The 20,220-nt window shown below is 37.0% G+C and overlaps 1 protein-coding gene across 2 annotated transcripts in view; it reads right to left on the reverse strand.

Annotated features, from left to right (window-relative positions):
* The window catches only part of BBOF1 (basal body orientation factor 1), a 56,717-nt gene that overhangs the window by 6,392 nt on the left and 30,105 nt on the right, over positions 1-20,220 (reverse strand). For both annotated transcript variants that reach the window (XM_073242140.1, XM_073242141.1), the window contains 7 exons: positions 19,977-20,057; positions 17,616-17,686; positions 16,706-16,850; positions 15,119-15,612; positions 13,015-13,116; positions 3,811-3,885; positions 3,527-3,641 (listed from right to left, as the gene is read on the reverse strand). In XM_073242140.1, coding sequence (XP_073098241.1) covers positions 3,527-3,641; positions 3,811-3,885; positions 13,015-13,116; positions 15,119-15,612; positions 16,706-16,850; positions 17,616-17,686; positions 19,977-20,057 — 1,083 coding nt within the window. The remainder of the gene's footprint in view (positions 1-3,526; positions 3,642-3,810; positions 3,886-13,014; positions 13,117-15,118; positions 15,613-16,705; positions 16,851-17,615; positions 17,687-19,976; positions 20,058-20,220) is intronic.

A 20,220-nucleotide genomic window follows, 5' to 3' on the forward strand; every position in this document is an offset into this window, starting at 1 on the left:
ACCACCTCTACAGTGCATTTTGGAGGGACTGCTATAGATGGAAGAATTCCTAAGGCTAAACAGATGTCACTAGGGGAAATAAAACCACAGCAAAGTAGAACAATTAATTACTAAGCAGATGCAAAATCAAATCAACTACCCAAAAAGTCAATCAATAGCATACAAGGTGAGTTAAACTAGACTGTTAGATAGTAAGGAAATTACCATTGAACCTTTGGTAACCACGAATCTAAAGCTTGCAATGGCAATAAGTACATACCTATCGATAATTACCCTAAATGTAAATGGTCTGAATGCACCAATCAAAAGACACAGAGTCACTGAATGGATAAAAAAACAAGACCTGTCTATATGTTGCCCACAAGAGACTCACTTAAAACACAAAGACATACACAGATTGAAAGTAAAGGGATGGAAAAAGATATTTCATGCAACTAATAGGGAGAAAAAAGCAGGAGTTGCAGAACTTGTATCAGACAAAATAGACTTCAAAACAAACTAAGTAACAGGAGACAAAGAAGGACATTACATAATGATAAAGGGTTCAGTCCAACAAGAGGATAAAACTATTATAAATACCTCTGCACCCAACACAGGATCACCTACGTATGTGAAACAAATACTAACAGAATTAAAGGGGGAAATAGAATGCAATGCATTCATATTAGGAGACTTCAAAACACCACTCACTCCAAAGGACAGAACAACCAGACAGAAAATAAGCAGAGAGCAGAGGCACTGAACAACATATTAGAACATAATCAAGTGGGATTCATCCCAGGGATGCAAGGATGGTACAACATTCGAAATTCCATCATCATCATACACCACATCAACAAAAAGGACAAAAACCACATAATCATCTCCATAGATGCTGAAAAAGCATTCAACAAAATTCAACACCCATTCATGATAAAAACTCAACAAAATGGGTATAGAGGGCAAGTACCTCAACATAATAAAGGCCATATACGACAAACCCACAGCCAACATTATACTTAACAGCGAGAAGCTGAAAGCTTTTCCTTTAAGATTGGGAACAAGAAAAGGATGCCCACTCTCCCCACTGTCATTTAACATAGTTCTGGAAGTCCTAGCCATGGCAATCAGACAACACAAAGAAATAAAAGGCATCCAGATTGGCAAGGGAGAAGTTAAACTGTCCCTGTTTGCAGATGACATGATATTGTACATAAAAAACCCTAAAGAATCCACCCCAAAACTACTAGATCTAATATCTGAACTCAGCAAAGTTGCGGGATACAAAATTACTACACAGAAATCTGTTGCATTCCTGTACACTAATGATGAACTAGCAGAAAGAGAAATCAGGAAAACAATTCCATTCACAACTGCATCAAAAAGAATAAAATACCTAGGAATAAACCTAACCAAGGAAGTGAAAGACCTATACTCTGAAAACTGCAAGACACTCATGAGAGAAATTAAAGAAGATACCAATAAATGGAAATACATCCCGTGCTCATGGATAGGAAGAATTAATATTGTCAGAATGGCCATCCTGCCTAAAGCAATCTACAGAGTCAGTGCAATCCCTATCAAAATACCAACAGCATTCTTCAACGAACTGGAACAAATAGTTCTAAAATTCATATGGAACCACAAAAGACCTCGAATAACCAAAGCAAGCCTGAGAAGGAAGAATAAAGTAGGGGGAATTATGCTCCCTGACTTCAAGCTCTACTACAAAGCCATGGTAATCAAGACAATTTGGTACTGGCACAAGAACAGACCTATAGACCAATGGAACAGACTAGAGAGCCCAGATATAACCCAAGCATATATGGTCAATTATTATATGATAAAGGAGCCATGGATATACAATGGGGAAATAACAGCCTCCTGAGTAGTTGATATTGGCAGAACTGGAGAGCTACATGTAAGAGAATGAAACTGGGTTATTGTCTAACCCCATAACACAAAAGTAAACTCAAAATGGATCAAAGACCTGAATGTATGTCATGACACCATAAAACTCTTAGAAAAAACACACACAAAAATCTCTTGGACATAAACATGAGCAAGTTCTTTAAGAACATCTTTTCCCAGGCAAGGGAAACAAAAGCAAAAATGAACAAGTGGGACTATATCAAACTAAAAACTTCTGTACAGCAAAGGACACCATCAGTAGAACAAAAAGGCATCCTACAGTATGGGAGAATATATTCATAAATGACATATCTGATAAGGGGTTGAGATCCAAATTATACAAAAAGGTCACACACCTCAACAAAAAGCAAATAATCGAATTAAAAAATGGGCAGAGGATCTGAACAGACACTTCTCCAAAGAAGGAATTCAGATGGCCAACAGGCACATGAAAAGATGCTCCACATCACTAATAATCAGAGAAATGTAAATTAAAACCATAATGAGATATCACCTCACACCAGTTAGGATGGCCACCATCCAAAAGACAAACAACAACAAATGTTGGTAATGATGTGGAGAGGGGGGAACCCTCCTACACTTCTGGTGGGAATGTAAATTAGTTCAACCATTGTGGAAAGCAGTATGGAGGTTCCTCAAAAAACTAAAAATAGAAATACCATTTGACCCAGGAATTCCACTTCTAGGAATTTACCCTAAGAATGCAGGATACCAGTTTCAAAAAGACATATGCATCCCTATGTTTATCGCAGCACTATTTACAATAGCCAAGAAATGGAAGCAACCTAAGTGTCCATCAGTAGATGAATGGATAAAGAAGAGGTGGTACATATAACAATGGAATATTATTCAGCCATAAGAAGAAAACAAATCCTACCATTTTAAACAACATGGATGGATCTAGAGGGTACTATGCTCAGTGAAATAGGCCAGGTGGAGAAAGACAAGTATCAAATGATTTCACTCATCTGTGGAGTATAAGAACAAAGAAAAAACTGAAGGAACAAAATAGCAGCAGACTAACAGAACCCAAGAATGGACTAAAAGTTACCAAAGGGAAAGAACTGGGGAAGATGGGTGGAAAGAGAGATATAAGGGTGAAAAAAGGGCATTACGATTAGCACACATAATAGTGGGGCAGGGTGACAGGTAAGGCAGTATAACACAGAGAAGACAAGTAGTGACTCTATAGCATCTTACTACACTGATGGACAGTGACTATAATGGGGTATGTGGTGGGGACTTAATAATAGGGGCAGTCTAGTAACCAAAATGTTGCTCATGTAATTGTACATTAATGATACCAAAATAAAGTTAAAAATAATAATAATAAAGCACATGTTTTGGCTAGGCTGTGCATTTCAGAAGGCAATTTATAGGCCTTCCACACACTAAAGAGGTACAAATATGCATTTGCATGAAGTATAACATGCCTTCCTTAGTGTGGACATGCTATAAAAATGTCCACGATCTCACTCTAGTGTTACCACTCATTTCACTGATCCCTGGAAGTTCCTAGTTAGTAGAGAAAGGAACTGTGACTTAGCAAGATGCTGCATGGGAAATGCTAACAGATATTATGTGTATTATTTGGTTTAGAGTACAGACTCCTTACTATGTCAGACTCTTGCAATCCTTTCTGAATACTGGGTATCACCAGTTCACCAGAAGAATCTGACATTGGCACTTGCTGGGTGATGAAGGTTTGATCTTGAAGCTTACTTTCGTCCCTGCAACAATGACAAAGTAAAAGACCCATTAACAACCATAAATATGTGGAACTTGATTCAGAACAATAGGCTTATCATACTACTCACTCAAATTCCCACAAGTGTAAGATATCCATTTACACCATTGTGATCAGGCTCCCATTCATTGCTTTGTCTAGAGAGACCTTACCCAAATTCCTTCCTTTCTCCACTGTCAGGAACAACATAGTCTGGAACTGTAGGCTTACCACTCTGGCTGTATTTCCTGTGGTGGGTAAAAGTTAACAATGAGACAGTGTCTTCTCATGCCTCATATTTCAACTAAGTGAAATGCTTCAGCTAGATACACTTATTTTCAAAAGGGAGCTTTTATACACATACAGAGGCAGAATAATGTGAGCCAAGTTAATATAAACATATATTCTCTTACAGTAGAGACATGTTGAACTTAAGAAATGGAAATATTTATGGAGATTATCATGTTGAAGATACTCACATAGGAGCTATTAATGGTGAAGGTTAAGATTGAATCAGAGTACAGACCAGAAAAATGGACAGAAAAACTCCCTTCCCATAAAAAGAATGAAGTTAACTAATGGAGACAGACCGAGTGTGAAAATTTCTCTTTAAATTTTGGAAACTTTGGTTTAAGAACAGGAAATAAAAATGCGTCTAATTCAATCATTTAATTGGGATGTGAGCTCAACAGAATTATAGAAAGTATATTGTTGTGCTGACTTGCCAGCAGATAAAGACATCCACACCTGAAATTTGTCCTTAATGCATATGAAAGCATAAACCCTTTTAATATCTGGCTGTATTAAATAATCATGATGATAAATGAAAAAAATATACTTTAGATACTATTAGTGCCTGAGTTACATAGAGCCAGAGTGGTAGCTAATGACCTAAGGGTACAGTCTATTGGTCATATTCAACTTTGTTCAATCACAAAGAAAATATTATACTGTTGGATTTACAATCATATACAATCAACTGTGGACTCTTACCAATTCCTAATTACCCCACTTGCCTTGATAGACCTTTTATCATCTAAATACCTGCCAGTCTGGCTCGAGCTTTCTCATTTAATCTCATCATGATCTCAACATTTTGTTGTTCTATTGCTATCTTCTTCCTTCATCCAGCTCTGGGCATGAGATTCCAACAGGCTTAGACAGCATTCCACTTGTGACCAGGTTCATTGCTTTGGTGTTAAAGATTTCACTCAATTATCTTTGTTTTTCCAGTTGAAAAAAACACAGTATGGAACTTGTGGCCTGGAACTCTGGCTGTATTTTCTGGGGTATGGAAGTCAATTCACAATGAAACAAACATTATGCACCTACCTCCACCTCTTTAATAAACTCTTTGGAAGGCTACCAGAGACACAAAGCCATTTCAAAATGCTCCATCTTCTGTTAAACCTTATGATTCTTTCAATTCTTATATTTTGGTTTATTCTTCTTTGTTGACTTGTTCATTAATTGTGGTTATTCCTAAAGGTTCTAGCCTCAGCCCTTTATTCCTTTACCTTCATCTGCTCTGCTAAACTACCAATTTTCACTGAATACACTCAAATCTCCCACCCTAAACTCTCATCTGTATTCCAAACACTATTTACAAATGCCCTAAGTATTTTTCACTTCAATATACTGTCAATATCAATATATTCCTAGTTCAACACTGAAAATACTACTTTTTATTTCTTTTGCCTAGAATGTTTTTTCCTCTCTCCTTTTGTTCCTATTTACCTTTTAGAGGTCAGCTCAAACTTTTACTTCCTCAGAACATTTCCTGACCTCTTCAATTAGGTCAGACTCCCCTAACTTAGGCTTTCTTACCATTATATACTACTCCTTTGAGCCTATGACATATTTGTTCTCTTATATTTATTTGTGTGACAATTTGAATAATGCTTTTCTGCCTGTGTAGACCATAATCCCTACAGTTGGACATGATGTCTTTATTTGCTCAACACCACATCCTCAATAAATAGTAGGCACTTAATATGTATATGTTTAATTAATGGATTAGATTGGATTAAAGATGGTGGAGTGAGAGGAGACAGAGGCTTCCTCCTAAAACTAGATACAATTAGAAAATATAGTTGGCACAACTAATCCTGAGAGAGCATCAGGAAAGAGGATGGTGCCAGACTGCATATACCTGGAGAAAAGAGCAGACCTCACAGAACAGGGTAACATACCAAAGCTGTGGCCAGGCAGGACCCAAGCCCTTCCCCCACCCCAGCTCACCGGCAGGAGGAAGAGAAACAGAGCAGGGAGGGAGTGAAAGGCCTGGGACTGCTGAATACCTAGCTCTGGAGATCTGCTCTGGGTGCGCAAACCTACATTTCATGGTGCTTTCATGATAGTCTCATGACTACCGGGTTGGAAAGTTAATACAGGCAGAGTTCCTGGGAAGACTGGGATGCCGGCCGCTTGTGGAAAGCAGGGATCCATATATGGCTGCTCTGGAACAAAAGCTTATACCTGTGTGCTCGGCCCACTGCTTAAGGCAGTGGAGACAGGCACAGCAGCAAGAAAGTGGGGAACAGCTCTTTCCTCCCCCCAGGCACCAATACCACTCCCCTGTGAGCCCCAACATTGCTTCAGGGGCTGCACAGCTCCAGAGGGCGCCATATACAAATATGAAATGCCAAACGAACCTGGTCCATGGTAAAAGTAATATAACTCCGGAGAAAGATTTAAATGACATGGACCTTACAATTCTTCCTGAAAGGGAGTTCAAAATAAAAATCATCAAGATGCTAATGGAGGTATGGAAAGATATTCAAGAACTCAGGAATGAATTCTCATTGTAGATCCAATTGCTGAAGAGCACGATGGAGGGTATTAAAAGCAGGTTGGATACAGTGGAGGAGACAATAAATGAAATAGATACTAGAGAAGAGGAATACAAAGAAGCTGAGGCACAGAGAGAAAAAAGGATCTCTAAGAGTGAAAGAATATTGAGAGAACTGTGTGAACAATCCAAACAGAACAATATTCGCATTATAGGGATACCAGAAGAAGAAGAGAAAGAGAAAGGGATAGAAAGTGTCTTTGAGGAGGTAGTTGCTGAAAACTTCCCCAGTCTGGGGAAGGAGATAGTCTCTCAGGCCATGGACATCCACAGATCTCCCAACACAAGGAACCCAAGGAAGACAACACCAAGACATACCATAAAAAACTGGCAAAGATCAAGGATAAGGACAGACTATTAAAAGCAGCTAGAGAAAGAAATAAGATCACATACAAAGGAAAGCCCATCAGGCTAACATCAGACTTCTCAGCAGAAACCTTACAGGCCAGAAAGGAGTGGCATGATGTATTTAATGCAAGAAGCAGAAGGGCCTGGAACCAAGATTATTTTATCCAGCAAGATTATCATTTAAATTTGAATGAGGGATTAAACAACTTCCAGATAAGCAAAAGCTGAGAGAATTTACCTCCCACAAACCATCTCTACAGTCTATTTCGGAGGGACTACTATAGATGGAAGTGTTCCTAAGGTTTAATAGCTGTCACCAGAGGAAATTAACCACAATAAAGAAAGTAGAACAGCTAATTACTAAGCAAATGCAAAATTAAACTATTCCCAAAGTCAATCAAGGTATAGACAAAGAATACAGAATATTATACTTAATATATAAAGAATGGAGGAGGAAGAAATAGGAGGAGAAAAAGAAAAGAACCTTTAGATTGTGTTTGAAACAGCATCTTAAGTGAGTTAAGTTAGACACTTAGATAGTAAGGAAATTAACCTTGAACTTTTGGTAACCATGAATCTAAAGCCTGCAATGGCAATAAGTACATACCTATCGATAATCACCCTAAATGTAAATGGACTGAATGCACCAATCAAAAGACATAGAGTCACTGAATGGATAAAAAACAAGACCCATCTATATGCTGCCTACAAGAGACTCACTTTAAACCCAAAGACATACACAGACTAAAAGTAAAGGGATGGAAAAAGATACTTCATGCATCTAGCAGAGAAAAAAGCAGGAGTTGCAATTCTTGTATCAGACAAAATAGACTTCAAAACACAGAGAGTAAAAAGAGACAAAGAAGGACACTATATAATGATAAAGGGGTCAATCCAACAAGAAGATATAACCATTATAAATATCCATGCTCCCAACACAGGAGCACCCACATATGTGAAATAAATACTAACAGAATTAAAAGGAGAAATAGAATGCAATGCATTCATTCTTGGAGACTTCAACACTCCACTCACTCTGAAGGACAGATCAACCAGACAGAAGATAAGTAAGTAGACAGAGGCACTGAACAACATAATAGAACAGATGGACCTAACAGACATCTACAGAACTCTACACATTCTACAACAGAATACACATTCTTCTCAAGTGCACATGGAACATTTTCAAGAATAGATCATATACGAGGCCACAAAAAGAGCTTCAGTAAATTCAAAAATATTGAAATTGTACCAACTACTTTCTCAGATTACAAAGGTATGAAACTAGAAATAAATTACGCAAAGAAAATGAAAAATCCCACAAACACATGGAGGCTTAACAACATGCTCCTAAATAACCAATGGATCAATGACCAAATAAAAACAGAGATCAAGCAATATATGGAGACAAATGACAACAAGAATTCAACACTGCAAAATCTGAGGGATACAGCCAAGGCTGTGCTAAGATTGCAATACAGGCCTACATCAAGAAAGAAGAACAATCCCATATAAGCAGTCTAAACTCACAATTAATGAAACTAGAAAAAGAACAATAACTGGGGCCCAAAACCAGTAGGAGGGACATAATAAAGATGAGGGCAGAAATAAATAAAATTGAGAAGAATAAAACAATAGAAAGAATCAATGAAAGCAAGAGCTGGTTCTTCGAGAAAATAAATAAAATAGATAAACCCCTAGCCAGACTTATCAAGAAAAAAAGAGAGTCTACACACACAAACAGAATCAGAAATGTGAAAGGAAAAATCACTACAGACACCACAGAAATACAAAGAATTATTAGAGAATACTACGAAAAATTATATGGTAACAAACTGGATAACCTAGAAGAAATGGACAACTTTCTAGAAAAATACAACCTTCCAAGGCTGACCAAGGAAGAAACAGAATATCTGAACAGACCAATTACCAACAATGAAATTGAACTGGTAATCAAAAACCTACCTAAGAACAAAATCCCTGGACCAGAAGGCTTCACTGCTGAATTTTATCAAACATTTAGTGAAGACCTAATACCCATTCTCCTTGAAGTTTTCCAAAAAATAGTAGAGGAGGGAATACTTCCAAACTCATTCCATAAGGCCAGCATCATTCTAATACCAAAACCAGGCAAAGACACCACAAAAAAAGAAAATTACAGACCAATATCCCTGATGAACATAGATGCAAAAATACTCAACAAAATATTAGGAAACCAAATTCAAAAATACATCAAAAAGATCATCCATCATAATCAAGTCGGATTTATGCCAGGAATGCAAGGATGGTACAACATTCAAAAATCCATCAACATCATCCACCACATCAACAAAAAGAAGGACAAAAACTACATAATCTTCTCCATAGATGCTGAAAAAGCATTCAACAAAATTCAACATCCATTCATGATAAAAACTCTCAACAAAATGCATATAGAGGGCAAGTACCTCAACATAATAAAGGCCATATATGACAAACCCACAGCCAACATTATACTTAACAGCGAGAAGCTGAAAGCTTTTCCTTTAAGATCGGGAACAAGACAAGGATGCCCACTCTCCCCACTTCTATTCAACATAGTTCTGGAGGTCCTAGCCATGGCAATCAGACAACACAAAGAAATAAAAGGCATCCAGATTGGCAAGGAAGAAGTTAAACTGTCCCTGTTTGCAGATGACATGATATTGTACATAAAAACCCTAAAGAATCCACCCCAAAACTACTAGATCTAATATCTGAACTCAGCAAAGTTGCGGGATACAAAATTACTACACAGAAATCTGTTGCATTCCTGTACACTAATGATGAACTAGCAGAAAGAGAAATCAGGAAAACAATTCCATTCACAACTGCATCAAAAAGAATAAAATACCTAGGAATAAACCTAACCAAGGAAGTGAAAGACCTATACTCTGAAAACTGCAAGACACTCATGAGAGAAATTAAAGAAGATACCAATAAATGGAAATACATCCTATGCTCATGGATAGGAAGAATTAATATTGTCAGAATGGCCATCCTGCCTAAAGCAATCTACAGAGTCAGTGCAATCCCTATCAAAATACCAACAGCAGTCTTCAATGAACTAGAGAAAATCGTCCTAAAATTCATATGGAACCACAAAAGACCTCAAATAGCCAAAGCAATCCTGAGAAGGAATAATAAAGCAGGGGGAATTACACTCCCCAACTTCAAGCTCTATTACAATGCCACAGTAATCAAGACGATTTGGTACTGGCACAAGAACAGACCCATAGACCAACGGAACAGACTAGTGAGCCCTGACACAAACCCAACCACATATGGTCAATTAATATATGATAAAGGAGCCATGGACATACAATTGGGAAATGACAGCCTCTTCAACAGCTGGTGTTGGCAAAACAGGACAGCTACATGCAAGAGAATGAAACTGGGTTATTGTTTAACCCAATGCACAAAAGTAAACTCGAAATGGATTAAAGACTTGAATGTAAGTCATGAAACCATAAAACTCTTAGAAAACAACATAGGCAAACATCTCCTGAATAGAGGCATGAGCAACTTCTTCCTGTACCCATCTCCTCGAGAAAGGGAAACAAAAGCAAAAATGAACTCATAGGACTACATCAAACTAAAAAGTTTTTGTACGGCAAAGGACACCATCAACATAACAAAAAGGCATCCTAAAGTATGGGACAATATATTTGTAAATGACATATCTGACAAGGGGTTAACATCCAAAATATATAAAGAACTTACATACCTCAACACCCAAAAAGCACATAATCCAGTTAAAAATGGGCAGAGGATATGAAGAGACAGTTCTCCAGAGAAGAAATTCAGATGGCCAACAGACATATGAAAAGATGCTCCACATCACTAATCATCAGGGAAATGCAAATTAAAACCACAATGAGCTATCACCTCACACCAGTAAGGATAGCCAGCATCGAAAAGACTAAGAACAACAAATGTTGGCAAGGATGCAGAGAAAGGAGAACCCTCCTACACTTCTGGTGGGAATGTAAATTAGTTCAACCATTGTGGAAAGCAATATGGAGGTTCCTCAAGAAACTAAAAATAGAAATACTATTTGACCCCAGAATCCCACTTCTTGGAATATACCCAAAGAATACAACTTCTCAGATTCAAAAAGACACATGCACCCCTATGTTCATCGCAGCACTTTTTACAATAGCCAAGATATGGAAGCAACCTAAGTGTCCATCAGTAGATGAATGGATAAAGAAAATGTGGTACATATATACAATGGAATACTATTCAGCCATAAGAAAGAAACAAATCCTACCATTTGCAACAACATGGATGGAGCTGGAGGACATTATGCTCAGTGAAATAAGCCAGGCGGAGAAAGACAAATGCCAAATGTTTCCCTCATTTGTGGAGCATAACAATGAAGCAAAACTGAAGGAACAAAATGGCAGCAGACTCAGAGACTCCAAGAAGGAACTAGTGGTTACCAAAGGGGAGGGGTGTGGGAGGGTGAGTGGGGAGGGAGGGAGAAGGGGACTGAGGGGTATTATGTTTAGTACACATGGTGTGGGGGATCACAGGGAGAAAAGTGTATCACAGAGAAGGGACATAGTGGATCTCTGGCAACTTGCTGCACTGATGGACAGTGACTGCATTGGGGTATGGGTGGGGACTTGATAATATGGGTAATTGTAGTAACCACATTGTTTTTTCATGTGAAACCTTCATAAGAGTGTATATCAATCATACCTTAATAAAAAATTTTTAAAAATTAATTAATGGATGGATTCAGTAAATTTAAACATTTCCCTCATGCTGGCTTTCCAGATATTTCATTTGTCTTTCATACTATCATTCTTGCATTTCTTAAGCTAAAAACCTTACACATTTATATATTTTTCTTTTCTCCTTTTGTCTGTTATCACCAACTCCTGTTTCTCCTTCTTAAGTATCTCTCTTAGTGTTTCTTCCTTAATTCCCAACTGCTCCCACTCTTGTCTAAACCCCTCACCACCACATGCCCATAGTAGTACAGCTTCTGCTGGTCTTTAATTCTTATTTTTGTCTTCTAATCCATCACACATGCCACTGTGTAAGGTTAAGGTCAGCTATGAGAACAATGAATGACCTGTGAACCCTTCTAGTGAGGAGTATGAGATTATGGCTTGTTGCTCTTTGTATTTTTTCAAGGCAGAAAAGTATGTTACACTACTCTAGAATAGCATAAATTCAGGCACATCACAATTTAATCTATAAATTAAACCTTAATTCTAATTACTAATTATTCTCTAGATCTCCAAATTTCCTAAAGTCAGGCAGTTTTTCCTTAATGCTTCCTAAACACCCCACACCCATTCCTACTTTTGGGCTTCTGCTGTCTACTAAGTCCCTCGCCTGATGTGCCCTCCCCCTCTACTATCCCACTATCCTAAAGGTACCCCACAGTCACACTCTTTCAATCTTCCTGACTGAAGTCTTCCCTGATTCTAGCCCATCGCCATACTGTCTAAACTTCAATTATATTTTAGTGTGCCACCTAATTTTTTTCCTAGCTATATTTTGTTTGGGCAACCAGTTTGTAAATTCTTTGAGATCAAGGGCAATGTCTCCTAATTCTTTTGAATCTCCACAGTGCCTAACAATGCCAAGCACGTAACAAGCAATCATAAGTAGTTGATTTATTTTAGCTATTTTATAGTTCATTGCTAGGGTTACAGTCAATGATAAATCATAGTAGAGAAAGAGAGTAAAACTAATCATCAAAAGGCTTATGTGGAGTATTTGTGGATTTCTGTTTTCCTTTCTAGGTCTTTTTCTTGGTTCCAGAGATTCTCTTGATTAGCAATAAGCTTAAAAATCTTTTACTTATCTTTGCAGACCAATAAAATCTTAACACTTACTATGCTTCTCTTCAGTTACCACTCATTCATCTGAGCAATACTGAATTTCTTAGCAGGCATTATCTTAAACATTTAAGATTAATCTTTTTCCTCCCTCCTTTAATTAATCTTTCATTTTCATGTCATTCATTCATCTTCCATTTCTTATCTCTGGGAGTTCCAATAGCTCAGCAGTATGACCCTTTCATATATTTTCCTTTCCCATTCCTTTAACTCTAAGTGAGAATAAGATCACTGTTCCTACGTGACTTCTAGGTTTGATGACAAAACATGGTATTTCACTACAAAAAATAAGGAGTTACCTAGGAACAAAACCATTCATTTTTGCGAAGAGCAACCTCAAGACTTTTTCCTTCTGCTCCCAGGTCAAATCTCCAATATCCACATTTCCTTGAATATCTGTCCTGAAAAGTTTCAAAGAAAAAGTGAAATGGAAAAATACAGTCAAAGTATCTCTTTTTAAAACGTAAAAAATATGTAAACATGAGAAAAGATCATTTCCAAGCCACAATTGAGTATCATGAGGTTTCTAAATTAATGACTACAAATCCATTACAAAATCATAAAGTTGAAAAGGATATCAATATGCCAACCAACTGTAAATGTTATGTAGTCATTACAATGAAAATAAAAACTCTAACAACATGTAAAATTTTGTGCTCAAACACTAAGCAAATAAGCAAAACAGAAAGTTGTAATATAGAATTATGTATCTAGATACATGCAAAGATAAAAGGGATAAGAGAAAAGCCAGTTGTTTGGTAACAGCATTAATAAATTCCTTTTAACATTTCTTTTTGTATTAGATATTTTACTTGAAAATAGAGTGACAAAGATAAATTTAGAAAATAACATGTAACTGGTCTAGTCTATTTTCTTAAATCCAAATAAGATGCAACTAAGCTTTTCAGGCAGGTCTTATACTATAACTTCCCGAGAGGATTCATCCTCTACTTGCTATTTACAAAAGCTAGCTGACATGCAGATGGAGTATTGATGTATAATATAAGTAATATTTTTGCATATAGGACAATTGGCTAGTATTCCTTGAAAGTTTAGGTTTTGCCTTATGATCACTATATACTTCAATTATCCTCCCAAATCTGCCTTTTAAGCAGATGATACAATAATATTTTTATCACCCTGTCTACCCTGCTAGTAGAGACGACACTGAGGTTAAAGTGATAAGTTGCTCAATAGCAAAAATGTCACACAGAAGGCAGAATAGGAGTCCAGTTTCCACAATAACAGTGTGGAGAATCATTTTATGTACCTTCCTAAGAAAACTTACATACCACTTAATATACAGTAGACAAAAAAAAAATGTAAAAGAAACTGCCTTATATATGGTAAGAGCTCAATTTGCTAGACTTACTAAATAAAAAAGAAGACATTACAGTGAATCTCTTGGTAACGAAAGTGTTATTTCAGACTTCTGAATATGGCAAGTAGGTGAAAAATTTATTCTATGGACATTTTTGAAGAAAAGTCTTATCTTTCAGAAACTACTGACTATGTTCAACCTTCCCAACAGCTGTATGATTTAAAACAAACTATAAATCAGTCAATTAAAAAATAACTTAAGGCAGAAAACACACTTGGAGCACTCTTAATAAGATGTAAAGTACATTGTAGTAGGGAGTCTTAAGGCCTTTAAAAAATCTAATTGCATTGGGATATAAAATGTAATTTTTTTCAGAATAATCTTTAAACTGCACTAATTTAATCCATGGCTTATAGGGGGAAGAGTGCTCTAACACACAAAATGTTAATGGGAAATAATTATTGTATGTAGTTTACAACTGTCTCAAACATTCTGCTGCCTTTATCAGTGACAGCAGATCTCTATAGTGTATTTTGGAAACTTGTGGGGAGTTTTGGTTAATATAATGATGGGAGGCACTACAGGGTGTCCTCTAATTCATGAAACAGTTTTGTACAACAAAGAATTGTTACAACTGTTACAATTGTTATACTTTTTATTATGTTTAGCTAGGTATTTTTGTCAATGAATTTCATTTCAGAATAGAAAAGGGAACATTACAAAATATTTGTGAAACTATGTTTATCAAAGCATTTAACCTGAATCAAACTTTTATAACAAATTTGCAGGAAACAAAATAAAGGAACATTTTCAAAGATATTACAATGACATTCTATGGAACAAATAATCTAGTCTCTTTAATAAGTCTGTCATGAAAAAATTGGGGGCATCTAAGAATACCTACTAAGTCCCCCACACTATGCTAAATTACAAAGATGAGTAAGACAGTTTCTGTCTCAAGTAACTTACTGAGTAATCTATTCAATACTTATATGTTATCAAACTGGACTTTTCAGGGGTTTTATTTCTCTAAAAGGCACAAAAATAGCATAAAAGATAAAACATTAAAGCATTATTAGTACCATTTTTCAGCCTCCATAAGATCCTGATTCACACTGTTGGTGCTGTGCTCTCTGCCATCAAAAGTTCGAATTTTGGGATATTCAGTTTTTCCTGCACATGCCTTTCTCATTTTAAAATTGAAAGCAGCTTCTGCTACCTGCTTATAATGCTTCTTGTTAAATAGGATCTGTTGTTTCACTTGGTGTAGAGCATCTAAAAAGAACCTTTCCACCTCTGTTCTCTCATCCAGTATATTCTTGGCTAGCTTCTTTACTCGATTCATTTCCCTGTCCTTCATCTGAAGAAGTTGCTGCAGTTTGTCAATTTCAACCTGACCAGCTTGGTTCTCTATCACTGCCTGTTGCTGCAGTTTTAAAACTTCAGTCTCAAACTCTCTGGTCATACAAGTCAGGGAATTTTCCAAGCTCACCACCTTTTTCTGAAGAGTTTGAATTTGTGATCTTTGCTGGGTAAGTTGCATTATCTTTTCTTTAACCAACAGGTCATTGATTTCCTAAAATAGAAACACAAGAAATGTGAGAGAATTTTTTTCTTTAATCAAGTTCAGAACTTCATAGTTTCTCATTAATTTCCATTACTTCATGAGATTTGAGTTTGATGTCAGGTTGAGATGGTAATATTTTGGTATCTTTGTTTAGAGAGTAAAAAAACATCCTAGGGTTCTTGTTTGGACTTGTAAAGGCCAAATTTTACTAATTAAGAAACTTTCCTCCCTCTAAAATTCGGAACTGTTAAATATTTTACATCATCAAAAGATTAATTCTAATATCAGTATGACTATATAGTAAAACATTAATTCAACAACTATATACTGGAAACTGTGGTTGTCTGTTAGCTGCCTATCCCAATATCCATTTTTCCTTTCCTCCTTAATAATAAAATCTCAATTTTATTCAGGAGGGCAGTTAAGTTCTGCTGAAAATTCCCTGTCTCCCCTGCAGTTCAAAAGCCATGTAACTAAGTTCTGGTTAATGAGATTTAAGTAGAAATGTGTGTAGGACTTCCAGGAAGACCTCTCAAGGGAGGGGCATACTTTTTTCCTTCTTGTCCTTCTTCCTTCCTGCTGCTTGAGTAATGGTTAGAGCTCCAGAAGTTACTGTGGGCCATGGGGTGACTTTAAGGATGTAAACCACATGTTGCAGAGCGGAGTTAAGGAACATGAGACTCAAATAACAATGTGGCACTACCATTCCAGCTCTATATTGCTTACCTTCAGACTTCCTTTAGGGGAAAAAATAAACCTTTATGTGATGAAGCCATTGTTGTCAGGGCTGTTACTCACGGCTGGACTTTACTCCTAAGTGATTTGGGGCCAAGACTAAGCCAAGTAAAATGAGTATTCTAAGGTAGTAAAGACTAGGAGTTATATTTATGATATATTCCATATAAAGTCAAGTCTAAGGCTTCTTCTAAGTCATTTAATAACTGATCTTTTCAGGTAAGAGGTACATCATCCAGAAGGAAGAAAAAAGGTCCTCTTGTCTTTATGTATCATTATTATACTCAATTCTTAGTATGCATCCATGCAATGCTTTAAAAAAAGATATCAAAAAGATAGGAAACAAAGTCTAAAAGAGAGTGGGAACCTTTTGTTGTAAAAGGAAAGTCTGAGCCTCTTGTAACTTCTGGGAGTTTTTTTGTAGAGCATCAGCTTCCTTTAGGTGGTATGCAAGAGCTTTCTGAAGATAAACATTCTCTTTAAAAACAGTTCTTCCAGCATTGTTCAGCTGCCTGAAATAGATAGATATAAGATCCCAAAACACAGGCCTAAGTTTCAGCTTTTACCAAACTAGAACAATGACTGATTTATCCCCCAACATTAATAATAATCACCACCAATTATTTAGCTTATGGTGGGTACTCAATAGTTAGGTGAAGATCTTGTCACTAAGTGCTCACCAGTGAGAAAGTGAAAAGTGATGTTACTTCCAGTCCGAGGCAGTTAAGAGCAGTTATAAAGTTCCCATGCTCTCTCCTATCCATATGACTGGACATGAAGAACTGCAAGGTGGAAGCGGCCCAGCTTCCTAAATCACCACTGGAACAGAGCTGTCAGACCCATGTTGAATTGTTATGTAAGAAAGAAATAAACTATAGAGACTTGGGAGTTTTTTTCAACACAACACAATTTAGTATCACTTTTACTAATTTACCTCATACCAACCCTGCATGGTTGCTATTTTTCACCCTATTTTTAAATGAAGAAATTTAATTTCAAAAAGTTTAATCTTCCTACAATCAGTTAGTGTACATGTTGAGAACCAAAGTCTAGTTTCAAAGCCTAGGTTCTTTCCTCCACATCATGCTTCTACAGAAAGGGTGGATGGAAAAGGGGCAGGGACACAAAAGGAAAGAAACAGTGAGGGAAAGTAAACCAGAAAACTTGAAGCAAGCAAACCAGGAAAGAAGGGGGAAGACAACATGCTAAGAACAAAGCAAACCAGCAAAGAGGTAGGAAAGGCTATTGGAAAGAAAAAGGAGGCCACAGTCTCTTACACAACAGCCTCATGGTGAGCTCTCTCTGTCAGCATTATTAGCTTCTTCTCAGCCTCTTGTTCTAGTCTGTGCTAAAAAAGAAAATAGGCTGTTTTAAGATAGGGTCATATTTCTGACAACAAATATAAAATACTTCTGTCCAAGTGACCTGACAGGAAGTATTCTAAGTATTGGTGGAAGCCAGCAAAAAAGAATAGGGTAAACACAGGCACCTTAGGGCATCTCCCAACTTCTCCATTAAAGAAGCAACATGACATGTAAATAGAACAAAATTCCAATCAGTGTTGGAAAGCAGAGATGAGAGAAATTTCTGCAAAATACAATGTGATAAGAGCCATTTACTTATTCAACAAATTCCTATTGAGCACTAATAGTGTACCAGATATTTTAAGATACTGTGAACAAAAGAAATAAGGTCCCTGTTTTCATGGAGCTTAAATTCTAGGATGAGATCCAAACAATAATAATCATTAAAATACTTTGAGCATTTACTATGTTCCAGGCATAGTTCTGTTTACTTCTCACAACAATTCTATGAATTAGATATTGTTACTATCCCCCAAAACAAGGACTCGAGGATACTGAGGAAAAGAGAGGATAGTGACTTGCCCAGTCATATAGCTAGTAAGTTGGCAGTGCAGGGATTTATATGTAGGCAATGTGATGCTATACAGCCTCTCTAACAAATAAGCAAACAAGAGAGTTAATAGACTGTGACAAATACTATAAGTGAAATAAATGGAGCAATGAGATAGATAGTAACTGGGGAGGTAACTTTTTATTAGGATTTATGGAATCTCTCTCTGAAGAAATGACATTTGAGCTCTGAAGAATGAATGAGAATGAGCCAGAGCTGGAGGAAGAACATTCCAGAATGAGGGAATAGCAAGTACAAAAATATGTGGGTGGGAAAGGGCTTGGTGTTTAAAGAAGAGAGAGGATTAAATGGGAAAATAAAACACCAATAACCTGAGGGAAGTCCTTTCTATGATGGGTCAAACAGGCCACAGTATAAGACAAGTATGCTGCAGCATGAGAGCTTATTAAGTAAAGCTCACTGTCATGAACAAGCAGCCCTGGGGCTCAAACCAGCACAGGAGTTCGACTTAACCATAGAGTTTGTACCTAGCATGCTGAGGCAGATAGCTGCTGCTGTGGCTGGCCAACCCAATGCTCATTCCCATCCTCTTTTTTCCTTCCCTGTTCCCACTAGTGGCTGGCAAAATAAAACATTTGTTTCCCAGAATCCATTATAACATGGTTCTGGCCAATGAGATGTAAGATGAAATCTGCTAGGAGCTTCTGAGCAAACTTTTATGGTTACCAGATAAAAGGGACAGATACAGCTGGAGCCTCCTTCTTCCTGCCTTAAATACAGATGAATGTTCAAGCTGCATTACATTTCTTTCAACTATGAGGTAAAGGTCAACTGCCATGTACTTCAAAATATAAAAATCCTACTGATGTAAGCAGTCAGTTAGATATTTGGTAAACTTACCAAGCACTCCTAATGCGACTCCAAGTAGAAGAGGTGAAGCTTGAAGTGGAGTAGACGGAAGAGGCAATTGAAAGCAGCCCATTCCTGAGGACTCCCATTACTAACAGTGGCAGAGAGTGCCTCTGAGGGGAAGCACCAAGATGCTGCTCCTGCCTGACTCCCAGGTCATTAGATATACTTCAAAGCCACTTTTTAAAGCAAATCCTTTTATCTAAACCTGATACAAGCACTTATTTTGCCCCATCCTCAACCCTCTACATATTGACCAATTTATGAAAAAAACCTATTCAATTCTTCCCTAAGAATGAAAAATTAAAGAAAATATTAAAATAAAGAAAAGTCATGGGGCCTCTAGAAAGACTATGTAGAAGAGAAGTGTTCCAATGTACTTCTCACAATTTGGAGACTTAACTTCAGAGGCACAGAGAAACATGGAAGTTTGTGATGTGCTAAGGAATACTTCTGAGCCCCCTTTTATTAACAGCCTTAGCTTGCTTTGACTAAGTAAACACCTTCATGTGGACCAGAATGACCTCTCCAATCCCATCTCCATATAGTGTAGTACATGCAGGTTTAGATCCACCAGGGAAACACCAAGCTGAGGGGGATGTGTCCTGAAGCCTTGGTAAGAGAACAATTCCTCTTGAGGATTTCAAGAATCTCTAACTGGGAGGGGAGAAAAGACTAGACATGGAGATATCTAGAATTTGTTTCCTTTTCTCTGCTTTTTATTTTGGTGAGATTTGGTTACAATCTTCTAATAAGATACCAAATGGAAGGTTGATATGTCTCAGAAGAAGACATATAATACTTAGGTGTTCTAGTAAACAAAATATTTCTTAATTAACCCTAATAGGACATACCTTTTCTTCAAAAAACCTGCCTTCCAATCTTCTAAGAGTCTCCTGATGTTTCTGCTCTGTGTTCCTTAAATTCTCCTTCAGCTAAAATTAAAATGAAAAAATAGTCAATAGGAGGAGATTCTCAAGACGGCAGTGTGAGTAGGGTGGCAGAAATCTCCTCCCAAAACCATATATATTTTGAAAATACAGAAAATACAACTATTCCTAAAAGAGTGATCAGAAGATACAGTACACAAGTCAGGCT

This window comes from Manis javanica, chromosome 8 (assembly GCF_040802235.1).
Source record: "Manis javanica isolate MJ-LG chromosome 8, MJ_LKY, whole genome shotgun sequence".
Classification (NCBI taxonomy): domain Eukaryota; kingdom Metazoa; phylum Chordata; class Mammalia; order Pholidota; family Manidae; genus Manis; species Manis javanica.